This window comes from Rattus norvegicus, chromosome 2 (assembly GCF_021556685.1).
Source record: "Rattus norvegicus strain SHRSP/BbbUtx chromosome 2, alternate assembly SHRSP_T2T, whole genome shotgun sequence".
Taxonomy (NCBI): Eukaryota; Metazoa; Chordata; class Mammalia; order Rodentia; family Muridae; genus Rattus; species Rattus norvegicus.
Window position 1 is genome coordinate 38,051,049 of NC_141535.1, and position 20,008 is coordinate 38,071,056.

Consider the following 20,008-nt stretch of genomic DNA (forward strand, 5'->3'; position numbering starts at 1 on the left):
TATGTTTTCTGGATTTGAACAGTCTGATATATTTGGTCGTATTTTTCCACAACTCTAATTGTGAGAGCAGAAATAAGTATTAGAACAATAATCCACACCACTTTTGTATTTCTTAGAAAATCACGCTATCAATCTAATCCCTTTATCTGACACAGTCAGCAATTGTGCTGAGTTTGGCAATTTTCAGTCTAAACTGGTGCAGCTTATCTATTTTGAATGGTGGTGGTATTTTATTATCATGATAGGCAGAAAGGGCTGATTAGCAGTTCATTGCTGCTAATTAAATTTAAAACATGCCTGAGTCAACACAATGACTTACGTCTCTGTTTCTTTAGTTTTCTTCACTTTGAATCCTGATACCTTTCCTGTATCTTGCTCCCACTGTCATGGTTCATACATTTTCTTTTCTTGGAAAGAACTTAACTGTAACAAGTACTATAATAGAAGAAAATGCCAGCGTTTCTTTACACAAATCCGTAAGCCCACAGCTCCTTATTCCACATATAAGTCAAATAAGAACAATAAAAAAATGTAAAAGCCACTCTTTATTGCACAGTGACAATGTATCTAGTTAAATGAATCACCAGGTTGATTACAGTTTGCACATGCATTGGCCATTTAGGTTACTAAAAGTCAGATATGTTATTTCTAAAGTGATCCATTCTGAAATTGGAAAGTGTTAATATGGCTCTCTAACATAGCTATTGGGTGTTAGTCACACTGCATGTGGTAGTTTGCGCTTACAATAGTTAAAAACGTTGCGCCAAAGCTATGAAGTCTTTACAAAAGGATAGTCAGATTTTTGGTAATAGGAGACAGAAGTAGAGATATTCAGAAATCAAAATCGCAATATACCCTGCTTGATTAGTTCCCAGAGAACATGGTCTATTTTTAACAGACATCATTTGCCTAAGAATACATAGTGCTTCACTAAACATCTTAGTAATAATGATGGTATCTATCCAGATTATTTCATTTCATATTTTTACTGTTTTTAAATGGAGGTAAAAACCTCAGTCTTTACAATCATAGTAAGTATAAAAATGACATTGTAAAATTAGAGCCCCAGGTCCTAAAGTAAAAAGTATGGAGTTAATAGTGCACTGTTTCTAATGGCTGGTTCGCCAGCTCTTGAATAAAGTTTAGGTTGTTACATGAAAGAAATTAATAAATAAATCCATTATCCTCAGGCTTTTTTATAAACACTAACCATTTTTATAATGCGACATTATAAAAACTTCGAAGCACACCTTCAAAACGTTCAAGCCATTGTTTACGTTTATGACTGTTCAATTGTAGCAGAGTACGACGATTCCTAAAACGGAAAGAAAAAATAGCAAAGGAAGCAGAAAACAACAAAGCCAATGACCCAGTTCACTGAATAAATATAGATGATCACCATATCCATGTCAAACCACCACCCGCGGCTGTCGTCCTCGAAGTGCAGGTAGTCCATCCTGTGGGCACCGTGTGGGAACTGCCTCCGCGTCACTGGGGCCGCGCGCCTGTGGAACCCTGGGAGATAGCGGAGGAAAATTAACTTTCCAGCCCACTGACCTCAGACACTTGATGAGCTGACAGAGCACTTGACAACGCTCATCCTGGCTTTACTGGGCGGTGTCTCACGCTTGCTTTTTCAATAATGAACAGCTGTGACAAGTCCCAGTTTGGGGTTTAAAGGGCAGGGCAGCAGATGCGCGTGGCTCAGTGACCTGGACCACACACATTATTCGTAACATTGGGTTGGAAACTTCTTATTGGCATCATCTGACATAACTTGTCGAGATTATTTTCATATACAAATTTTTTTCTAGATTTAAGCCCCAGTAACCGCAACCACTACTGGAAGTACTGTTTGTAACCTCGGAACACCAGCTAACTTTCGTACCTTCCGCTTAACGATTTTAATCCCTGCAGTTGTTTGAGCAAAGTTCTGTGGGACTGTATTTCATGCTTTAGTTCTGAGCTGAGTTTGACAAATATAAGGGCACTCTACAAAGAGTATTAGCTTTAATATTAGCTTTAACTTTCATATTCTTCAAAGTATGGGCCTACTTAGGGGATTGGCTGGTGGAGAAAAATACAATCCCTTGATACGTTTCTGAGAATTACCCCATCTCAGGAAATTCTGGCTGTGTTTACTAGCTATGTATCGTATCTAGTGCCTTAGGGCAACCTGACCAACAGCTACGTGCTTTTCTGTTGGTTGGCCAATGTGATGGCCAACTTACTGGCAGCTTGACAAGCCCGGGGAGAGGGAAGATCAATAGAGGAATCGTCCAGATCGATTAGTCTGTGGCCCTCAGCCTGAGGTATTTTCTTAATTGATAACTGATGTGAGAAAGTCCAGCACACTGTGGGTGGGTCTGAGCTTTATGAGAACGGCCGCTGGGCAAGCCAGAGGGCCGCAGGCAGGACACTGTGTTCGTCTACCAGCTTTGGTTCAGTTCCAGCCTCCCGGCCCCCGATTGCTTTCTTGGGTGGTGGACTGTAACCTGTAAGCCGAGTAGGCCTTCTCCTTCCCCAGGTTACTTCTGTTTACAGGAGTTACCATAGCAACTGAGAAGCAAACTCAAAACGGCCAATATGTGATATCTAAGCTTCCACAAAAGAGAATACTTAAAGGTTCCATACCTCACTGCTAACTTTAGTTTTGCACAGCTACCGCATACTTTTTATTTATTTATTTATTTATTTATTTATTTATTTATTTATTTATTTATTTATTTATTTATTTAATTTATTTATTGCTTAAATTAGTGCAAGAGAAGGCAGTAAAAATATACTATTTGATTGGATGGGAAAAAAATTCTGGCACTTGCTAGTGATGGGTGGTCAAGGTCAGATGGGGCTCCTGCTCAAAGCAAATTCTGCTTCATCATCTGTAGCAACTGAGTATGTGACGTGCCCTGCTCCAGATCTGGCTGCTAATTCAGACGGCAAGGGTGAGCTCACCTGGCTCTTGGTACGGCTATTTAAAGCCCAACCTCTTTCATCGGGAACAGTTCTCGCTTGCCCTTTGTGTTGAGCTCTCTACTTATTGGTGGTTTGTGGGCTGCAAACACAGAGAACCCGTGAGAGGGAGACTAGGCTGTGCTTCAGAGGGAGACCTTTAGATACATTGTAACCGTCTTTATCTGACCTCCTATCATTTCATTTGATCATTTTAATCATTTACTTTCGTAGGCTACAAGGAGCTTGACTGGGACGAGGTCAGGTGTTTTGTTTTTTTTCCACATCGTTAGCAATCAAGTGGGCTTATCTATAGGACTCTGCTTAAGTCCCTTTGTGAATGTGTCACCTTCAGTACACTGAAACATACGAAAAGGAACAGAGGGACAAAGTCAGCCCTTCTGGGTCGTCAAACTTTATACTTTCTCCTTCCCTAACCTCACATACGATGTGCGCACTCTGCTGTGAGGACTCATTAAATATTACTAAAACATTTTTTTCCCTATCATGATATTAGCTGCTGTGAGAGAGACAGGCAATCTTCTTTAAGTGAGGTGATCCTTAGGGGGTCAACCATGCTCCAGGAGTAGGCCCTGTACCCAAAGTTACCTGGGCAAACACATTAGACTTGATGGGCTTAAAAGAAAGTTTTAATGCAGAATTGTTCCTGCCCATAGGGACAAAATAATGAAGCTGAGACTGAAAGAGAGGCTGTCCAGATATCACCCCACCTAGGGATCCATCCCATCTGCAGACAGCAAACCCAACGCTATTGCTGATGCCATGAAGTGATTGTTGACAGGAGCCTGATATGGCTGTCCCCTGAGAGGCTTTGCCAACACATGACCAATACAGATGCAGATACTCACAGCCAACCATCAGAATGGTCCTGAGGATCCCAATGGAGGAGTAAGGGGAAGGACCGAAGGAGCTGAAGGGATTGCAACCCCATAGGAAAAACACAATATTGACTAACCGGACCACTCACAGCTCCCAGAGATTAAACCATGGACCAAAGAATACACACGGAGGAACCCGCGGCTCCAGCTGCTTATGTAGTAGAGGATGGCCTTATCTGGCGTTGATGGGAGGAGAGGCCCTTGGTTCTGTTAAGGCTTGATGCCCCAGCCTAGGGGAAGGCTAGGATGATGAAGCTGGAGTGGGTGGGCAGACGGGGAGCACCCTCATAGAAGCAGGGGGAGGGGAGTGGGATAGGGGGTTTTTGGAGGGGAAACTGGGAAGGGGGACACCATTTGAAATGTAAATAAATAAAATAACCAGTAAAACCAACCAAGAAGCTGAGTGTCTAGGGATGTGGGGGTGTATCTATGAGGAGTTGGTCAAAATACACTGTCTCAAAGACATAAAATACTCTTGTTTAAATTTAGTTTTTCTGACTTTTGGGTAAGCACGTATGTGTTATCTTTCTTCATTCAGGGGAGCTGGATTGCTGTGCGCCCGGCCTGTGTGTGAAATCATGAGGTAAGAGAGTGTCAACTTCAGGCGCCTTCCTGCTTTCAAGGCTGATGTCAGTACTGTAGGAGAAAGAGGAGGTGGGGGAAGTTTTCCCTCACACTCAAATGTTATCCAAATGCATCAAGAGAGAGTCTCAAAGAATTTTATACTATCTTCTACAAGCTTCCTCACCCATGCAGGTTAGAGAGGAAGTAACACTGCTAATTAGAAATTACTGTTAGTATTAAGGACGTGGGTTCTTTCCCTTGGTCCAAAAGGATGTTGTACGGGCCTGCGTTACTCAGATTCCAAGGAGATGGGTCAAAACTCAGTGCCTGGGTCAAATGACCAGTATGGTTCATATGCGCTGCACTCGTGACACTAATGCCAGAAAACAAGAGCAAGAGCGGACACAGGACAAGAACTGATGCATGATGGGTAGGGGTCCACGGGCTGCTCTCCCAGGCAGCCTCCATCAGTGTTACCATGCACCTGTGTGCCTACATCCTGCATTTCTGGAAGAGACCAGGAGGAGGCAGTCGGGGAGATACAATGCAGGACACCAGATTAGGTGAGACATCTTTTACGTGGGAGCTCGAGAGTGACCACTGGCTGGCTCATTTAATTTTCCTTGAATGTTTTTCTAAGCAAGGGCAGGGTGAGTGGGAATTTACAACAAGCTTTGGGATTTGTGAATGGCCATTTCTGAATAAAGGTTGGTGTGAAAAGCACTTCACAGGAGCCGTTATTCCGTAGGAATAAGTAAAGTATGAGATAGTATTAGAGAACTTCTTAATACAAACCTCAGTATTTGATACAGTCTCCAGTGGAAAATGATGGCTATGCAAATACAAATGCCACGCCCAGTATGAGGACGAAATGAATTAACACTCATTAACACCAGCATAGCGCTGGTCCACAGTTAACACTCAGTAAAAGATGGACTCGTGGTTTGACTCGTGAGGAACCTGCATTGCCTTTTGTACATCTCTGAGTCAGTAAGCTCACTATTCTTAGCTCAGTGGGTTTCTATTTTCCTTCAGATTCGATGATTTCTTTTCTAAGTCAGTTGCTGACCTTAAAGACTGCCAGAATCTCACATGGTGAAACCACCTTATTACATCTTATGGAGAGTATATGGACTAATGTAGCGAAGATCTAAAGACATTCTGACATAGTGCTTTCCATAAGGAATTTCAGCCTTGAACACTGACAGTTTCTTAAAAATTATCATCCTCCTAGGAGATGTTTGATTTATTTTAAATTAATTTAATCAGTAAATTAAATTAATTTTAATTTAAAACATTAGTTTCTCCTTAGCAGGATGAGTTAAATAGTAGGCTAAGGATTTCATCTGATAGGGATCGGCTTCTGAGGGCCACTGTAATAGCTCCAGGTCTTTTCTGTCCCCCAGGAGCTATGCTTCCCCCTCCCCCATATAAATGACATCATCTAGGAGTCAATGTATTTAAACACATGGCGGTGGCAACACACATACTTTAATATCTATAACCCTGCCTCTCTAAAATTATGTCTGGATTGGTGTCAGTGGAGTGAGGAAATTCTGAACATAAACGTCCATGGGCAACCATGGTTGAGAATTACTTGATCCTAATACGTGGTTTAACCTAGGATCCAGTATGTGCGTGCATTTCAACCGTGCGGTATTAAAGTCTAAGCACGATGGAGACACGTGCTCACGCATCCTGGACGGCTTTAGCCATCGACTCCAGGGCGGGAGTGTGAGAATATTGTGGGGGGATATATTATAATGAAAACTTCAATCCTTATGGAACCTTAAATTGTACATTTCTGTACCAATATCATGTATAGTATATCAACTCAAAATAAGGTTTCTGTGTCTATTTGGATGTCTACACAGTCCCTCCCTTCCTCCCGACCGCCAGTCTGCTAATAAGATGAACCCAGCTACATTTTTTCAATTTTTCTAATGTGAAACGGTTTTTAGTGTATTTAAAGTTAGTGTGTGTTATAAATGGGTTATTTTATGCAGTTTTCACCTGTTATTCTTATCAATCTCCCTACTGTGTTCTACACCCTATGCCCCAGGTTCCGAACCTCTCCCTGGTTCCCTCGCTTCCACCAACAGTCCTCTGTCTTCCCGTTACACACATTCTATCTTCTGCTTTTTTGCTTTTCTCAGTTAAGACTTCTTTTCAACTGTTAGAGTATGTGAGTGAGTGCACGTCTGCATGTGTGTACACACACATGTGCTCTGCACGCACTGAGGAGGCCTGAGGTCACTGCCGAGAGTCTTCCCTGACTGCTCTCCCCTTCACTGACTGAGTCAAGGTCTCTCAAACGGAGCTGATTATTAGGGTAATGAGCTATCCCACTTGCTCCTGGGATCTTGCCCCCAACCCCCCAGCACGGCAGATATAGTTGGGTGTTGAGGATCAGAACTCTGATTCTTACCCTTATGTGCCAAGAGATTTATAAATCCACCAAGCCATCTCCCCTGCCTTAAGAAAGTTTTTCCTCCCACGGTCCTTTTGTTTCATTACTCGTATCCCCCATATGCAATGATTAAAACACAGGATAGCCATATGAAAGAAAACATGGTGTTTTGTCTTTCTATGCCTGCCTTATTGTACTTCCCGTAGTAATCCCTAGTTCTTCATGTTGGATAACACTTTAAAGTCTGCTACCCAGTATGAATATCACACTGAGTGTTGTTTACACACTCACCCTGGTACTATTTCATGTGGTATTTTCTTCATGCTAAGAGGAAACAGGCTGACTGATACTGCTTTCCTCTGCTTTTGCCTGGTTAGTGTGTCACGTCTTTGCTGCCTTCGTAAAACATGCTTGCTGTCAGGTGAGGTCTCTCCATCCATCTTCCTGTGTCAACATATTTTGAAAGCAGATTTCGTCTGCAATCTGGCCCATCCCTTCGATGATATTTGCATAGTAAACCGTTGTGGAAGATAATGTGTTCCCACTAGAGCAGGGAGTGGGTTTGCACAGTTTTGGAACACAGTACACTTAGTGCTTGTTATTAAAGACAGGTTCATAAGCTCAGTGTTGTCCAGTGTCTATTATTCTGTCACATATACAGGCAGCATCTGCTCTTCTCTTCCCTCACAAAGGCTGCCACTCTGGCTAATCTGTCACTACCCAGAAGCCTTGTGTACTTCACATGAAACTGGCTAAGTAACTTGTTTACTTGTAAATGGGTTAAATCTCTGAGGCTTAACAGCATAAAGCAGAACCCTTAAAAGTTTAGTAAATGTATCCCATAAAACCACTTGAGTCTATAGTCTGCCCAGGTACAGAGATAATGCTCTCTCTTTCTTTTTCTACAATGTTTTAATTTATCCTTTGATGATAATTTCATCCAATGTATTTTGATCATATTATTTTCCTTCCCCCAACTCTTCCTTGGTTCCTCCCAACCTCACTACCTGTCTAGCTAATTTTATTTCTCTGGCATAAAACTTGGTGTCTGGCTATGTTGGCCAACCACTCCGGAGCACAAAACCTGCACTGGAGTATGGCTGATGTACCCACTGATGCTGCGACGAAGAAAACTGAGGTCTCCTCCCCCGGCAGCTGGCAGCTGCAAATAGCTTCTCATGTTGGGGTGCCACTTTGTACTTCCTCTCCTTTGTGCTGAGATTTTGGGAAAACCTAACACTAGTTGATTTAACATCATGTTTTCTAGTCTTGGGCCATATTTGTAACAATTAATATCATATTATATATATATATATACATATAATGTGATTATATCATATTAAATATAATACACATATAATTATATATATATGGATATATATTCAAATAAACTGAAATATAAACTTCTCACTTCTAGGCTGCACTTTGGATCTTTCACAAATATTCTATCTTGTTCTGAGAATAGGGGTTATTTTTATTTCTTTGCCACTGGAAGCCAGCATGACTATGACACTTGACTTTTAAAAAGACTGCGAAGAACAAACGTGTGCTCTAGGTGGATTCTTTTTATCAATTCCAGATGCTGCAGAGGTCTCTTCTTCTACCTCAGCAGCCAGTACTGTGACAGAGGCTGCACGGTTGTCCTAATGGCTGACGTGAGGCACAGCAGCCTGCAGTCCAGGGAGTTATATTTTGGTGTTCATATGAATTCTAATGAATAATAATGAACTTATCAGAATCTGATTTTATTTTATGAGAAAAACAATTTTTTTAATGAAATGAACTTCAGTGAAATCAAGGAGCAAGAGAGACCCATTTAAAACATTTCGGAGTGGCTGTTAGGTTTTGAAGGAGTATAAAAACTATTAAACTTCCAGAAGCCAAAGTAACTGTTTCTTCTAAAATTCTATTTTGTAAAAAGAATTTTACCTCTGAATGATGACTCTCATATCTTACATAATAAGGCTGTGACCTTTTCCCCCTACAAAATATGGTTCCATTTCATCTTTTCTGTCAAGGATTGTAAAACGCTCCTTTCGAGGCACTCTTTGCAGTGTCAGCGGCCTGCAGCATGTTCTCGGTGACTTTCTGCACAGTGTTGCTGAGTGGATGAGTGGGTGCCTGCCCATGAGAACAATCCTCAGAGAACAGGGGAAGCCATTAGCATCTCACTGAAGCATGTCCCAGATCGAGCCTTTCAAATGTGTTTCTACAGTGATTGAATCTTACTGCGAATAAACTGAAAAAGACATTTTGTAGTTCTCATGGAAAACATTCCTTACAGAGCCCTGGAGCTAGTGCTCAGAAGGAGCCATGCCCCGTGTTCCTTGTGTGATGGGCCAGGGGCAGGGTAAGCCACGGCTTCACCGCTCGGCCTCTTTCACATTACGTAAGGAGTTCTGTGTGTGGAAGGCTGACTGATGGAAGCAGGGCTTGGTGGAGGTGGAGGGAGATATTTATAGTCACAAATAGGTATAGACTTGCTTGGTTAATATGCTTGAAAAGTTAGGCAACTGCATTTCAAATGTCATCCTCATCTTCATCTTCAAGTCTCTAGAGTCAAAGGTACTAACCTGCAGAAGTTGGCCTTTTATATAGAAGTTAAAATGTGGTTACGTATCTCTCTAGCACACCTAGATTCTTTTATTACTTTACCGGGTTGAATTATGCATTAAAATGGTTTGGATCGCTTCCTGGTTGCTGCCGCTGCAGAGAGCCCCTGGACAGCACCCCACGAGCAAACCTGAGCCTCGGGACCACAGGTAAGACCAAATTTTCTGCTGCAAGAAAGCTGCCTGGTGAGCTTGGGACACACGGAAGCAGAATTTCTCTAGAACCGGGCACGTTCTGTGTTTACCGGAAGTCCCACACCCGCGGATCCCGGCCCGCAGCAGCTCTCTGCTCCCAGACCCGGTGAGAGAGAGACCCAACCGCCTGGTCAGGTGGGCACTCCTGAGGCTGCAGAGCGGAAGAGACCACCAACACTGCTCACCCCTGCCCACATCCCAGGCCCAAGAGGAAACTGTATAAGGCCTCTGGGCTCCCGTGGGGGAGGGCCCAGGAGCGGCAGGACCCCTGCCGGAGACACCGCCGGACCCTGAAGGAAACAGACCGGATAAACAGTTCTCTGCACCCAAATCCCGTGGGAGGGAGAGCTAAACCTTCAGAGAGGCAGACAGGCCTGGGAAACCAGAAGAGACTGCTCCCTGCACACACATCTCGGACGCCAGAGGAAAAAGCCAAAGACCATCTGGAACCCTGGTGCACTGAAGCTCCCGGAAGGGGCGGCACAGGTCTTCCTGGTTGCTGCCGCTGCAGAGAGCCCCTGGACAGCACCCCACGAGCAAACCTGAGCCTCGGGACCACAGGTAAGACCAAATTTTCTGCTGCAAGAAAGCTGCCTGGTGAACTCAAGACACAGGCCCACAGGAACAGCTGAAGACCTGTAGAGAGGAAAAACTACACGCCCGAAAGCAGAACACTCTGTCCCCATAACTGACTGAAAGAGAGGAAAACAGGTCTACAGCACTCCTGACACACAGGCTTATAGGACAGTCTAGCCACTGTCAGAAATAACAGAACAAAGTAGCACTAGAGATAATCTGATGGCGAGAGGCAAGCGCAGGAACCCAAGCAACAGAAACCAAGACTACATGCCATCATCGGAGCCCAATTCTCCCACCAAAACAAACATGGAATATCCAAACACACCAGAAAAGCAAGATCTAGTTTCAAAATCATATTTGATCATGATGCTGGAGGACTTCAAGAAAGACGTGAAGAACTCCCTTAGAGAACAAGTAGAAGCCTACAGAGAGGAATCGCAAAAATGCCTGAAAGAATTCCAGGAAAACATAAATAAACAAGTAGAAGCCCACAGAGAGGAGACACAAAAATCCCTGAAAGAATTCCAGGAAAACACAATCAAACAGTTGAAGGAATTAAAAATGGAAATAGAAGCAATCAAGAAAGAACACATGGAAACAACCCTGGATATAGAAAACCAAAAGAAGAGACAAGGAGCTGTAGATACAAGCTTCACCAACAGAATACAAGAGATGGAAGAGAGAATCTCAGGAGCAGAAGATTCCATAGAAATCATTGACTCAACTGTCAAAGATAATGTAAAGCGGAAAAAGCTACTGGTCCAAAACATACAGGAAATCCAGGACTCAATGAGAAGATCAAACCTAAGGATAATAGGTATAGAAGAGAGTGAAGACTCCCAGCTCAAAGGACCAGTAAATATCTTCAACAAAATCATAGAAGAAAACTTCCCTAACCTAAAAAAAGAGATACCCATAGACATACAGGAAGCCTACAGAACTCCAAATAGATTGGACCAGAAAAGAAACACCTCCCGTCACATAATTGTCAAAACACCAAACGCACAAAATAAAGAAAGAATATTAAAAGCAGTAAGGGAAAAAGGTCAAGTAACATATAAAGGCAGACCTATCAGAATCACACCAGACTTCTCGCCAGAAACTATGAAGGCCAGAAGATCCTGGACTGATGTTATACAGACCCTAAGAGAACACAAATGCCAGCCCAGATTACTGTATCCAGCAAAACTCTCAATTAACATTGATGGAGAAACCAAGATATTCCATGACAAAACCAAATTTACACAATATCTTTCTACAAATCCAGCACTACAAAGGATAATAAATGGTAAAGCCCAACATAAGGAGGCAAGCTATACCCTAGAAGAAGCAAGAAACTAATCGTCTTGGCAACAAAACAAAGAGAATGAAAGCACACAAACATAACCTCACATCAAATATGAATATAACGGGAAGCAATAATCACTATTCCTTAATATCTCTCAATATCAATGGCCTCAACTCCCCAATAAAAAGACATAGATTAACAAACTGGATAGGCAACGAGGACCCTGCATTCTGCTGCCTACAGGAAACACACCTCAGAGACAAAGACAGACACTACCTCAGAGAGAAAGGCTGGAAAACAACTTTCCAAGCAAATGGTCAAAAGAAGCAAGCTGGAGTAGCCATTCTAATATCAAATAAAATCAATTTCCAACTAAAAGTCATCAAAAAAGATAAGGAAGGACACTTCATATTCATCAAAGGAAAAATCAACCAAGATGAACTCTCAATCCTAAATATCTATGCCCCAAATACAAGGGCACCTACATATGTAAAAGAAACCTTACTAAAGCTCAAAATACACATTGCACCTCACACAATAATAGTGGGAGATTTCAACACCCCACTCTCATCAATGGACAGATCATGGAAACAGAAATTAAACAGTGATGTAGACAGACTAAGAGAAGTCATGAGCCAAATGGACTTAACGGATATTTATAGAACATTCTATCCTAAAGCAAAAGGATATACCTTCTTCTCAGCTCCTCATGGTACTTTCTCCAAAATTGACCATATAATTGGTCAAAAAACGGGCCTCAACAGGTACAGAAAGATAGAAATAATCCAATGCGTGCTATCGGACCACCACGGCCTAAAACTGGTCTTCAATAACAATAAGGGAAGAATGCCCACATATACGTGGAAATTGAACAATACTCTACTCAATGATAACCTGGTCAAGGAAGAAATAAAGAAAGAACTTAAAAACTTTTTAGAATTTAATGAAAATGAAGATACAACATACTCAAACTTATGGGACACAATGAAAGCTGTGCTAAGAGGAAAACTCATAGCGCTGAGTGCCTGCAGAAAGAAACAGGAAAGAGCATATGTCAGGAGCTTGACAGCACACCTAAAAGCTCTAGAACAAAAAGAAGCAAATACACCCAGGAGGAGTAGAAGGCAGGAAATAATCAAACTCAGAGCTGAAATCAACCAAGTAGAAACAAAAAGGACCATAGAAAGAATCAACAGAACCAAAAGTTGGTTCTTTGAGAAAATCAACAAGATAGATAAACCCTTAGCCAGACTAACGAGAGGACACAGAGAGTGTGTCCAAATTAACAAAATCAGAAATGAAAAGGGAGACATAACTACAGATTCGGAGGAAATTCAAAAAATCATCAGATCTTACTATAAAAACCTATATTCAACAAAATTTGAAAATCTTCAGGAAATGGACAATTTCCTAGACAGATACCAGGTATCGAAGTTAAATCAGGAACAGATAAACCAGTTAAACAACCCCATAACTCCTAAGGAAATAGAAGCAGTCATTAAAGGTCTCCCAACCAAAAAGAGCCCAGGTCCAGACGGGTTTAGTGCAGAATTCTATCAAACCTTCATAGAAGACCTCATACCAATATTATCCAAACTATTCCACAAAATTGAAACAGATGGAGCCCTACCGAATTCCTTCTACGAAGCCACAATTACTCTTATACCTAAACCACACAAAGACACAACAAAGAAAGAGAACTTCAGACCAATTTCCCTTATGAATATCGACGCAAAAATACTCAATAAAATTCTGGCAAACCGAATTCAAGAGCACATCAAAACAATCATCCACCATGATCAAGTAGGCTTCATCCCAGGCATGCAGGGATGGTTTAATATACGGAAAACCATCAACGTGATCCATTATATAAACAAACTGAAAGAACAGAACCACATGATCATTTCATTAGATGCTGAGAAAGCATTTGACAAAATTCAACACCCCTTCATGATAAAAGTCCTGGAAAGAATAGGAATTCAAGGCCCATACCTAAACATAGTAAAAGCCATAAAGAGCAAACCAGTTGCTAACATTAAACTAAATGGAGAGAAACTTGAAGCAATCCCACTAAAATCAGGGACTAGACAAGGCTGCCCACTCTCTCCCTACTTATTCAATATAGTTCTTGAAGTTCTAGCCAGAGCAATCAGACAACAAAAGGAGATCAAAGGGATACAGATCGGAAAAGAAGAGGTCAAAATATCACTATTTGCAGATGACATGATAGTATATTTAAGTGATCCCAAAAGTTCCACCAGAGAACTACTAAAGCTGATAAACAACTTCAGCAAAGTGGCTGGGTATAAAATTAACTCAAATAAATCAGTTGCCTTCCTCTATACAAAAGAGAAACAAGCCGAGAAAGAAATTAGGGAAACGACACCCTTCATAATAGACCCAAATAATATAAAGTACCTCGGTGTGACTTTAACCAAGCAAGTAAAAGATCTGTACAATAAGAACTTCAAGACACTGAGGAAAGAAATTGAAGAAGACCTCAGAAGATGGAAAGATCTCCCATGCTCATGGATTGGCAGGATTAATATGGTAAAAATGGCCATTTTACCAAAAGCAATCTACAGATTCAATGCAATCCCCATCAAAATACCAATCCAATTCTTCAAAGAGTTAGACAGAACAATTTGCAAATTCATCTGGAATAACAAAAAACCCAGGATAGCTAAAGCTATCCTCAACAATAAAAGGACTTCAGGGGGAATCACTATCCCTGAACTCAAGCAGTATTACAGAGCAATAGTGATAAAAACTGCATGGTATTGGTACAGAGACAGACAGATAGACCAATGGAATAGAATTGAAGACCCAGAAATGAACCCACACACCTATGGTCACTTGATTTTTGACAAAGGAGCCAAAACCATCCAATGGAAAAAAGATAGTATTTTCAGCAAATGGTGCTGGTTCAACTGGAGGGCAACATGTAGAAGAATGCAGATCGATCCATCCTTATCACCCTGTACAAAGCTTAAGTCCAAGTGGATCAAGGACCTCCACATCAAACCAGACACACTCAAACTAATAGAAGAAAAACTAGGGAAGCATCTGGAACACATGGGCACTGGAAAAAATTTCCTGAACAAAACACCAATGGCTTATGCTCTAAGATCAAGAATCGACAAATGGGATCTCATAAAACTGCAAAGCTTCTGTAAGGCAAAGGACACTGTGGTTAGGACAAAACGGCAACCAACAGATTGGGAAAAGATCTTTACCAATCCTACAACAGATAGAGGCCTTATTTCCAAAATATACAAAGAACTCAAGAAGTTAGACCGCAGGGAAACAAATAACCCTATTAAAAAATGGGGTTCAGAGCTAAACAAAGAATTCACAGCTGAGGAATGCCGAATGGCTGAGAAACACTTAAAGAAATGTTCAACATCTTTAGTCATAAGGGAAATGCAAATCAAAACAACCCTGAGATTTCACCTCACACCAGTGCGATTGGCTAAGATCAAAAACTCAGGTGACAGCAGATGCTGGCGAGGACGTGGAGAAAAAGGAACACTCCTCCATTGTTGGTGGGATTGCAGACTGGTAAAACCATTCTGGAAATCAGTCTGGAGGTTCCTCAGAAAATTGGACATTGAACTGCCTGATGATCCAGCTATACCTCTCTTGGGCATATACCCAAAAGATGCCTCAACATATAAAAGAGACACGTGCTCCACTATGTTCATCGCAGCCTTATTTATAATAGCCAGAAGCTGGAAAGAACCCAGATGCCCTTCAACAGAGGAATGGATACAGAAAATGTGGTACATCTACACAATGGAATATTACTCAGCTATCAAAAACAACGAGTTTATGAAATTCGTAGGCAAATGGTTGGAACTGGAAAATATCATCCTGAGTGAGCTAACCCAATCACAGAAAGACATACATGGTATGCACTCATTGATAAGTGGCTATTAGCCCAAATGCTTGAATTACCCTAGATCCCTAGAACTAACGAAACTCAAGACGGATGATCAAAATGTGAATGCTTCACTCCTTCTTTAAATGAGGAAAAAGAATACCCTTGGCAGGGAAGGGAGAGGCAAAGATTAAAACAGAGACTGAAGGAACACCCATTCAGAGCCTGCCCCACATGTGGCCCATACATATACAGCCACCCAATTAGACAAGATGGATGAAGCAAAGAAGTGCAGACCGACAGGAGCCGGATGTAGATCGCTCCTGAGAGACACAGCCAGAATACAGCAAATATAGAGGCGAATGCCAGCAGCAAACCACTGAACTGAGAATAGGTCCCCTATCGAAGGAATCAGAGAAAGAACTGGAAGAGCTTGAAGGGGCTCGAGACCCCAAAAGTACAACAATGCCAAGCAACCAGAGCTTCCAGGGACTAAGCCACTACCTAAAGACTATACATGGACTGACCCTGGACTCTGACCCCATAGGTAGCAATGAATATCCTAGTAAGAGCACCAGTGGAAGGGGAAGCCCTGGGTCCTGCTAAGACTGAACCCACAGTGAACTAGTCTATGGGGGGAGGGCGGCAATGGGGGGAGGGTTGGGAGGGGAACACCCATAAGGAAGGGGAGGGGGGAGGGGGATGTTTGCCCGGAAACCGGGAAAGGGAATAACACTCGAAATGTATATAAGAAATACTCAAGTTAATAAAAAAAAAAATAAAGTATCTATTGATAAAAAAAAAAAATCGTTTGGATCTATAACCAAGTGTGAAGTAGTATACTAAAATTACACACACACATACACACACACACACACACATACACACAGAGACACACACATACACAGCCACACACACAAACACACATACACAGACACACACACACACATACACATGCACAGACACACATATACATACACAGACACACACACATACACACACAGACAAACACACACACGCAGACACACACACATACACAGACACATATACACAGACACACACAGACAGACAGACACACAAACAGACACAAACACACACATACACACACAGACAAACACACATACACACACAGACAAACACACACATGCAGACACACACACATACACAGACACATATACACAGACACACACACACAGACAGACACACAAACAGACACAGACACACACATACACACACAGACACACAGACACACACATACACACACAGACAAACACACATACACACACAGACAAACACACACATGCAGACACACACACACATACACAGACACATATACACAGACACACATAGACAGACACACAAACAGACACAGACACACACATACACACACAGACACACACATAGACACACATATACCAGACACAGACGCGCACACACACATACATACACACACAGACACACACAGACACACACATACACAGCCACACACACAAACACACATACACAGACACACACACATACACATGCACAGACACACATATACACACACAGACACACACACATACACACACAGACAAACACACACACGCAGACACACACACATATACAGACACATATACACAGACACACACAGACAGACAGACACACAAACAGACACAGACACACACATACACACACAGACACACACACAGACACACACATACACACACAGACAAACACACATACACACACAGACAAACACACACACGCAGACACACACACACACACATACACAGACACATATACACAGACACACACAGACAGACAGACACACAGACACACACATACACACACACAGACACACACAGACAAACACACATACACACACAAGCACACACACGCAGACACACACATACACAGACACATATACACAGACACACACAGACAGACAGACACACAAACAGACACACACATACACACACAGACACACACATACACACACAGACAAACACACACACGCAGACACACACACACATACACAGACACATACACACAGACACACACAGACAGACAGACACACAGACAGACACAGACACACACATACACACACAGACAGACACACACACAGACACACAGACACAGACACACACACACAGACATACACACAGATAGACACAGGCAGGCAGGCAGACAGACAGACAGGCAGGCAGGCAGGCAGGCAGACACACACACACACACACACACACACACACACACACACACACACACACACACAAACGCTATTAACTATCTTTGACAGAACAATTCAGTCAATGGCATTAATTAGATGCCCAAGGCTGTGCACACCATTACGACTAGTATTCCACCCTCCTCTATGACCCTCAAAGAGAATCACAGCCAACAGCGGTGGCTTCCTTCCCCCTTTTCCTAGTCTCTGCTCGTCTCTAATCTACAGTCTGTTTCGTTCAGGCTGCAGTGTGTACTGCCACGGACTTGCTTCCTATGTGTATACACACTTCATTTTGTTTATCCATTAAACTGCAGAGGGATGCTTGGTTCCTTACCGCCATTTGGCTCTGGAGGATAATGGAGTGAGGGACGCTGTCATGAGCTGCCTGGCTTCAGCTCCTGAATTCTTGTGGTTGAGCGTATGCAGGAGTAGACCTCTACAGTCATATGGTGATTCTATACTCAGCTTTTTGAGGATCTCCCAAATTGTTTTCACGGTGGGCTGCACCATTTTATATTTTGCTAGCTAGGTACAAGAATTTCAATTCCCCCTTGCCAGGATTTGTTATTCTGTTATAATTGATGTTGCCATCCTACCCTGCCCAAATCATCTTGGAGCTTCACATTCCAGAATTTATTCCATAATAACATGATGTTGAGAAACTTTAAATATACAATGCAGCCATTTGCACGGCTCTTTAGGAGAAGTGTCGATTCCAATCCCTGACCTATTTTAAAGCCGATCTCTTTACCTTCTTGCTATTGAGGTCTGTATGTTTCTTTATATATTATGGATATTAACTGCTTGTGGGGTATGCAAATATTTTATATCCCCTTTATCATTTTCTTGATGAATGCGCTTTATACAGAACTCTAATTGTGATGAATTACAATTTACTTATTTTTTGTTGCTTGTTCTTTTGGCATATATCTAAAGAATTTAATGATTGTAGAGACTCAGCCTTATGCTTTATTTGTAGAACTGTATGGTGTTTAGGCCTTATTCTCAGGCCATTGCTCCATTTGAAGTAAATGGTTAATAATATGTTTCTAATGGACATATAATGATTATTTATACTTATTGGTGGTAGCTCAAACACCATCATAGCTTAGTTTCTTTAATGTAGTCCTATATTGGTGATCAGTTGTGTTCTTTCACATAATTTGCTGAAAATGCTATTCCTCATTGAAAGGATGTAACACCCAGTCAAAAACAACTGTTTATAGATATTTGCTATGTTTCAGGATTCTCTCCTCCATCGATGTATTTATCTTTACTTATGACCATACCATACCATACCATACACCATACCGTACCATATCATACCATACCATACCATATGGTTTCATTTACTTCTGCAGTAAGTTTTGAAATCGCTAACACTGTATTTCTGTACTTAGTTTCTTCCTATGTATTTATTTATTTTGTGTGTACTTGTGTGCACATGAGATAGAACACATTCATAGAAGTCAAAAGACAACTTTTGTGGGGGTATGTTCTCTCCTCCCACTAACCCCAACCTGTAATCCTCCTACATTCATAGAAGTCAAAAGACAACTTTTGGGGGGGTATGTTCTCTCCTCCCACTAACCCCAACCTGTAATCCTCCTGCCTCTTTCTGTTTCCTGGGTGCTGGGATTAAAGGCTTGGGCTACCACACTCAGTCACTACTGACCTCGCTAAATTTGTTTACTCGCTTTTGCAGGTTTTTAACGATCAGTGACATTCTGTGGAGAGAGTTTTCTTTTCTGTTCTGTAATTAATTGTTTCTTTTTCGTAGCTGCTTTCTATTGTGCTTAAAGCTGATACTTAGATGATTTCAATCTTTTAAAAACCATCAAGAATTAATTTGTGGCAGGGCCAAATGTTTAACTTTTATATTACTCCAGAAATAAATGTGGGTCTATGAATTTTAGTATTCTCCTTAGTTTGGGAGTAATATAATTCTCGTTTCACTATGTAACCTAGCATGATGCTATGTTTATATTTCTATACAATCTAGGTTTTTCTGATCTGTATAAATTTGTCAAGATATGCTAACTACAACTTATTTTTATTTCTGTTTCAAGGATAAATGTGATGAATGCCAGAAGCACATTTTTTTTCCACTAGAAAAGAAATGAAGTAGAAATTGTAAGGTCATTTAGTGCAATGGTTCACAACTTGTGGGTTGTGACTCCTTGGGGGTTGAACAATCCTTTCACAGGGGTTGAAAACACAGATATTTATATTATGATTCAGAACAGTAGAAAAATTATAGTTAAGAAGTAGCAATGAGGTAGCTTTATGGTTGGGGTCACCACAACATGAGTAACAGAGTTAAAGGGTCACAGAATCAGGAAGGTTGCGAACCGCTGATAGAGTGAGATTAGCGGTAACTAGGGTGACTGCTTTATAAAATTTAGATAAATATATCCAAT

General features: G+C 41.6%; 1 protein-coding gene across 5 annotated transcripts in view; it reads right to left on the reverse strand.

The window, feature by feature from the left end:
• Window positions 1–526: 526 nt before the first annotated feature.
• Window positions 527–20,008, reverse strand: part of Rnf180 (ring finger protein 180) — a 214,061-nt gene continuing 194,579 nt past the window's right edge. For 3 of the 5 annotated variants that reach the window (XM_087633794.1, XM_087633785.1, XM_087633791.1), the window contains exons 8-9: window positions 1,400–1,515; window positions 527–1,315 (exon numbers count right to left, since the gene is read on the reverse strand). In XM_087633794.1, the coding sequence (XP_087489920.1) occupies window positions 1,280–1,315; window positions 1,400–1,515 (152 nt within the window). In that variant the 3' untranslated portion in view covers window positions 527–1,279. Of the gene's footprint in view, window positions 1,516–20,008 lie in introns of all 5 variants that reach the window. The other 2 variants (XM_087633782.1, NM_001134986.2) reach the window with 2 other exon arrangements.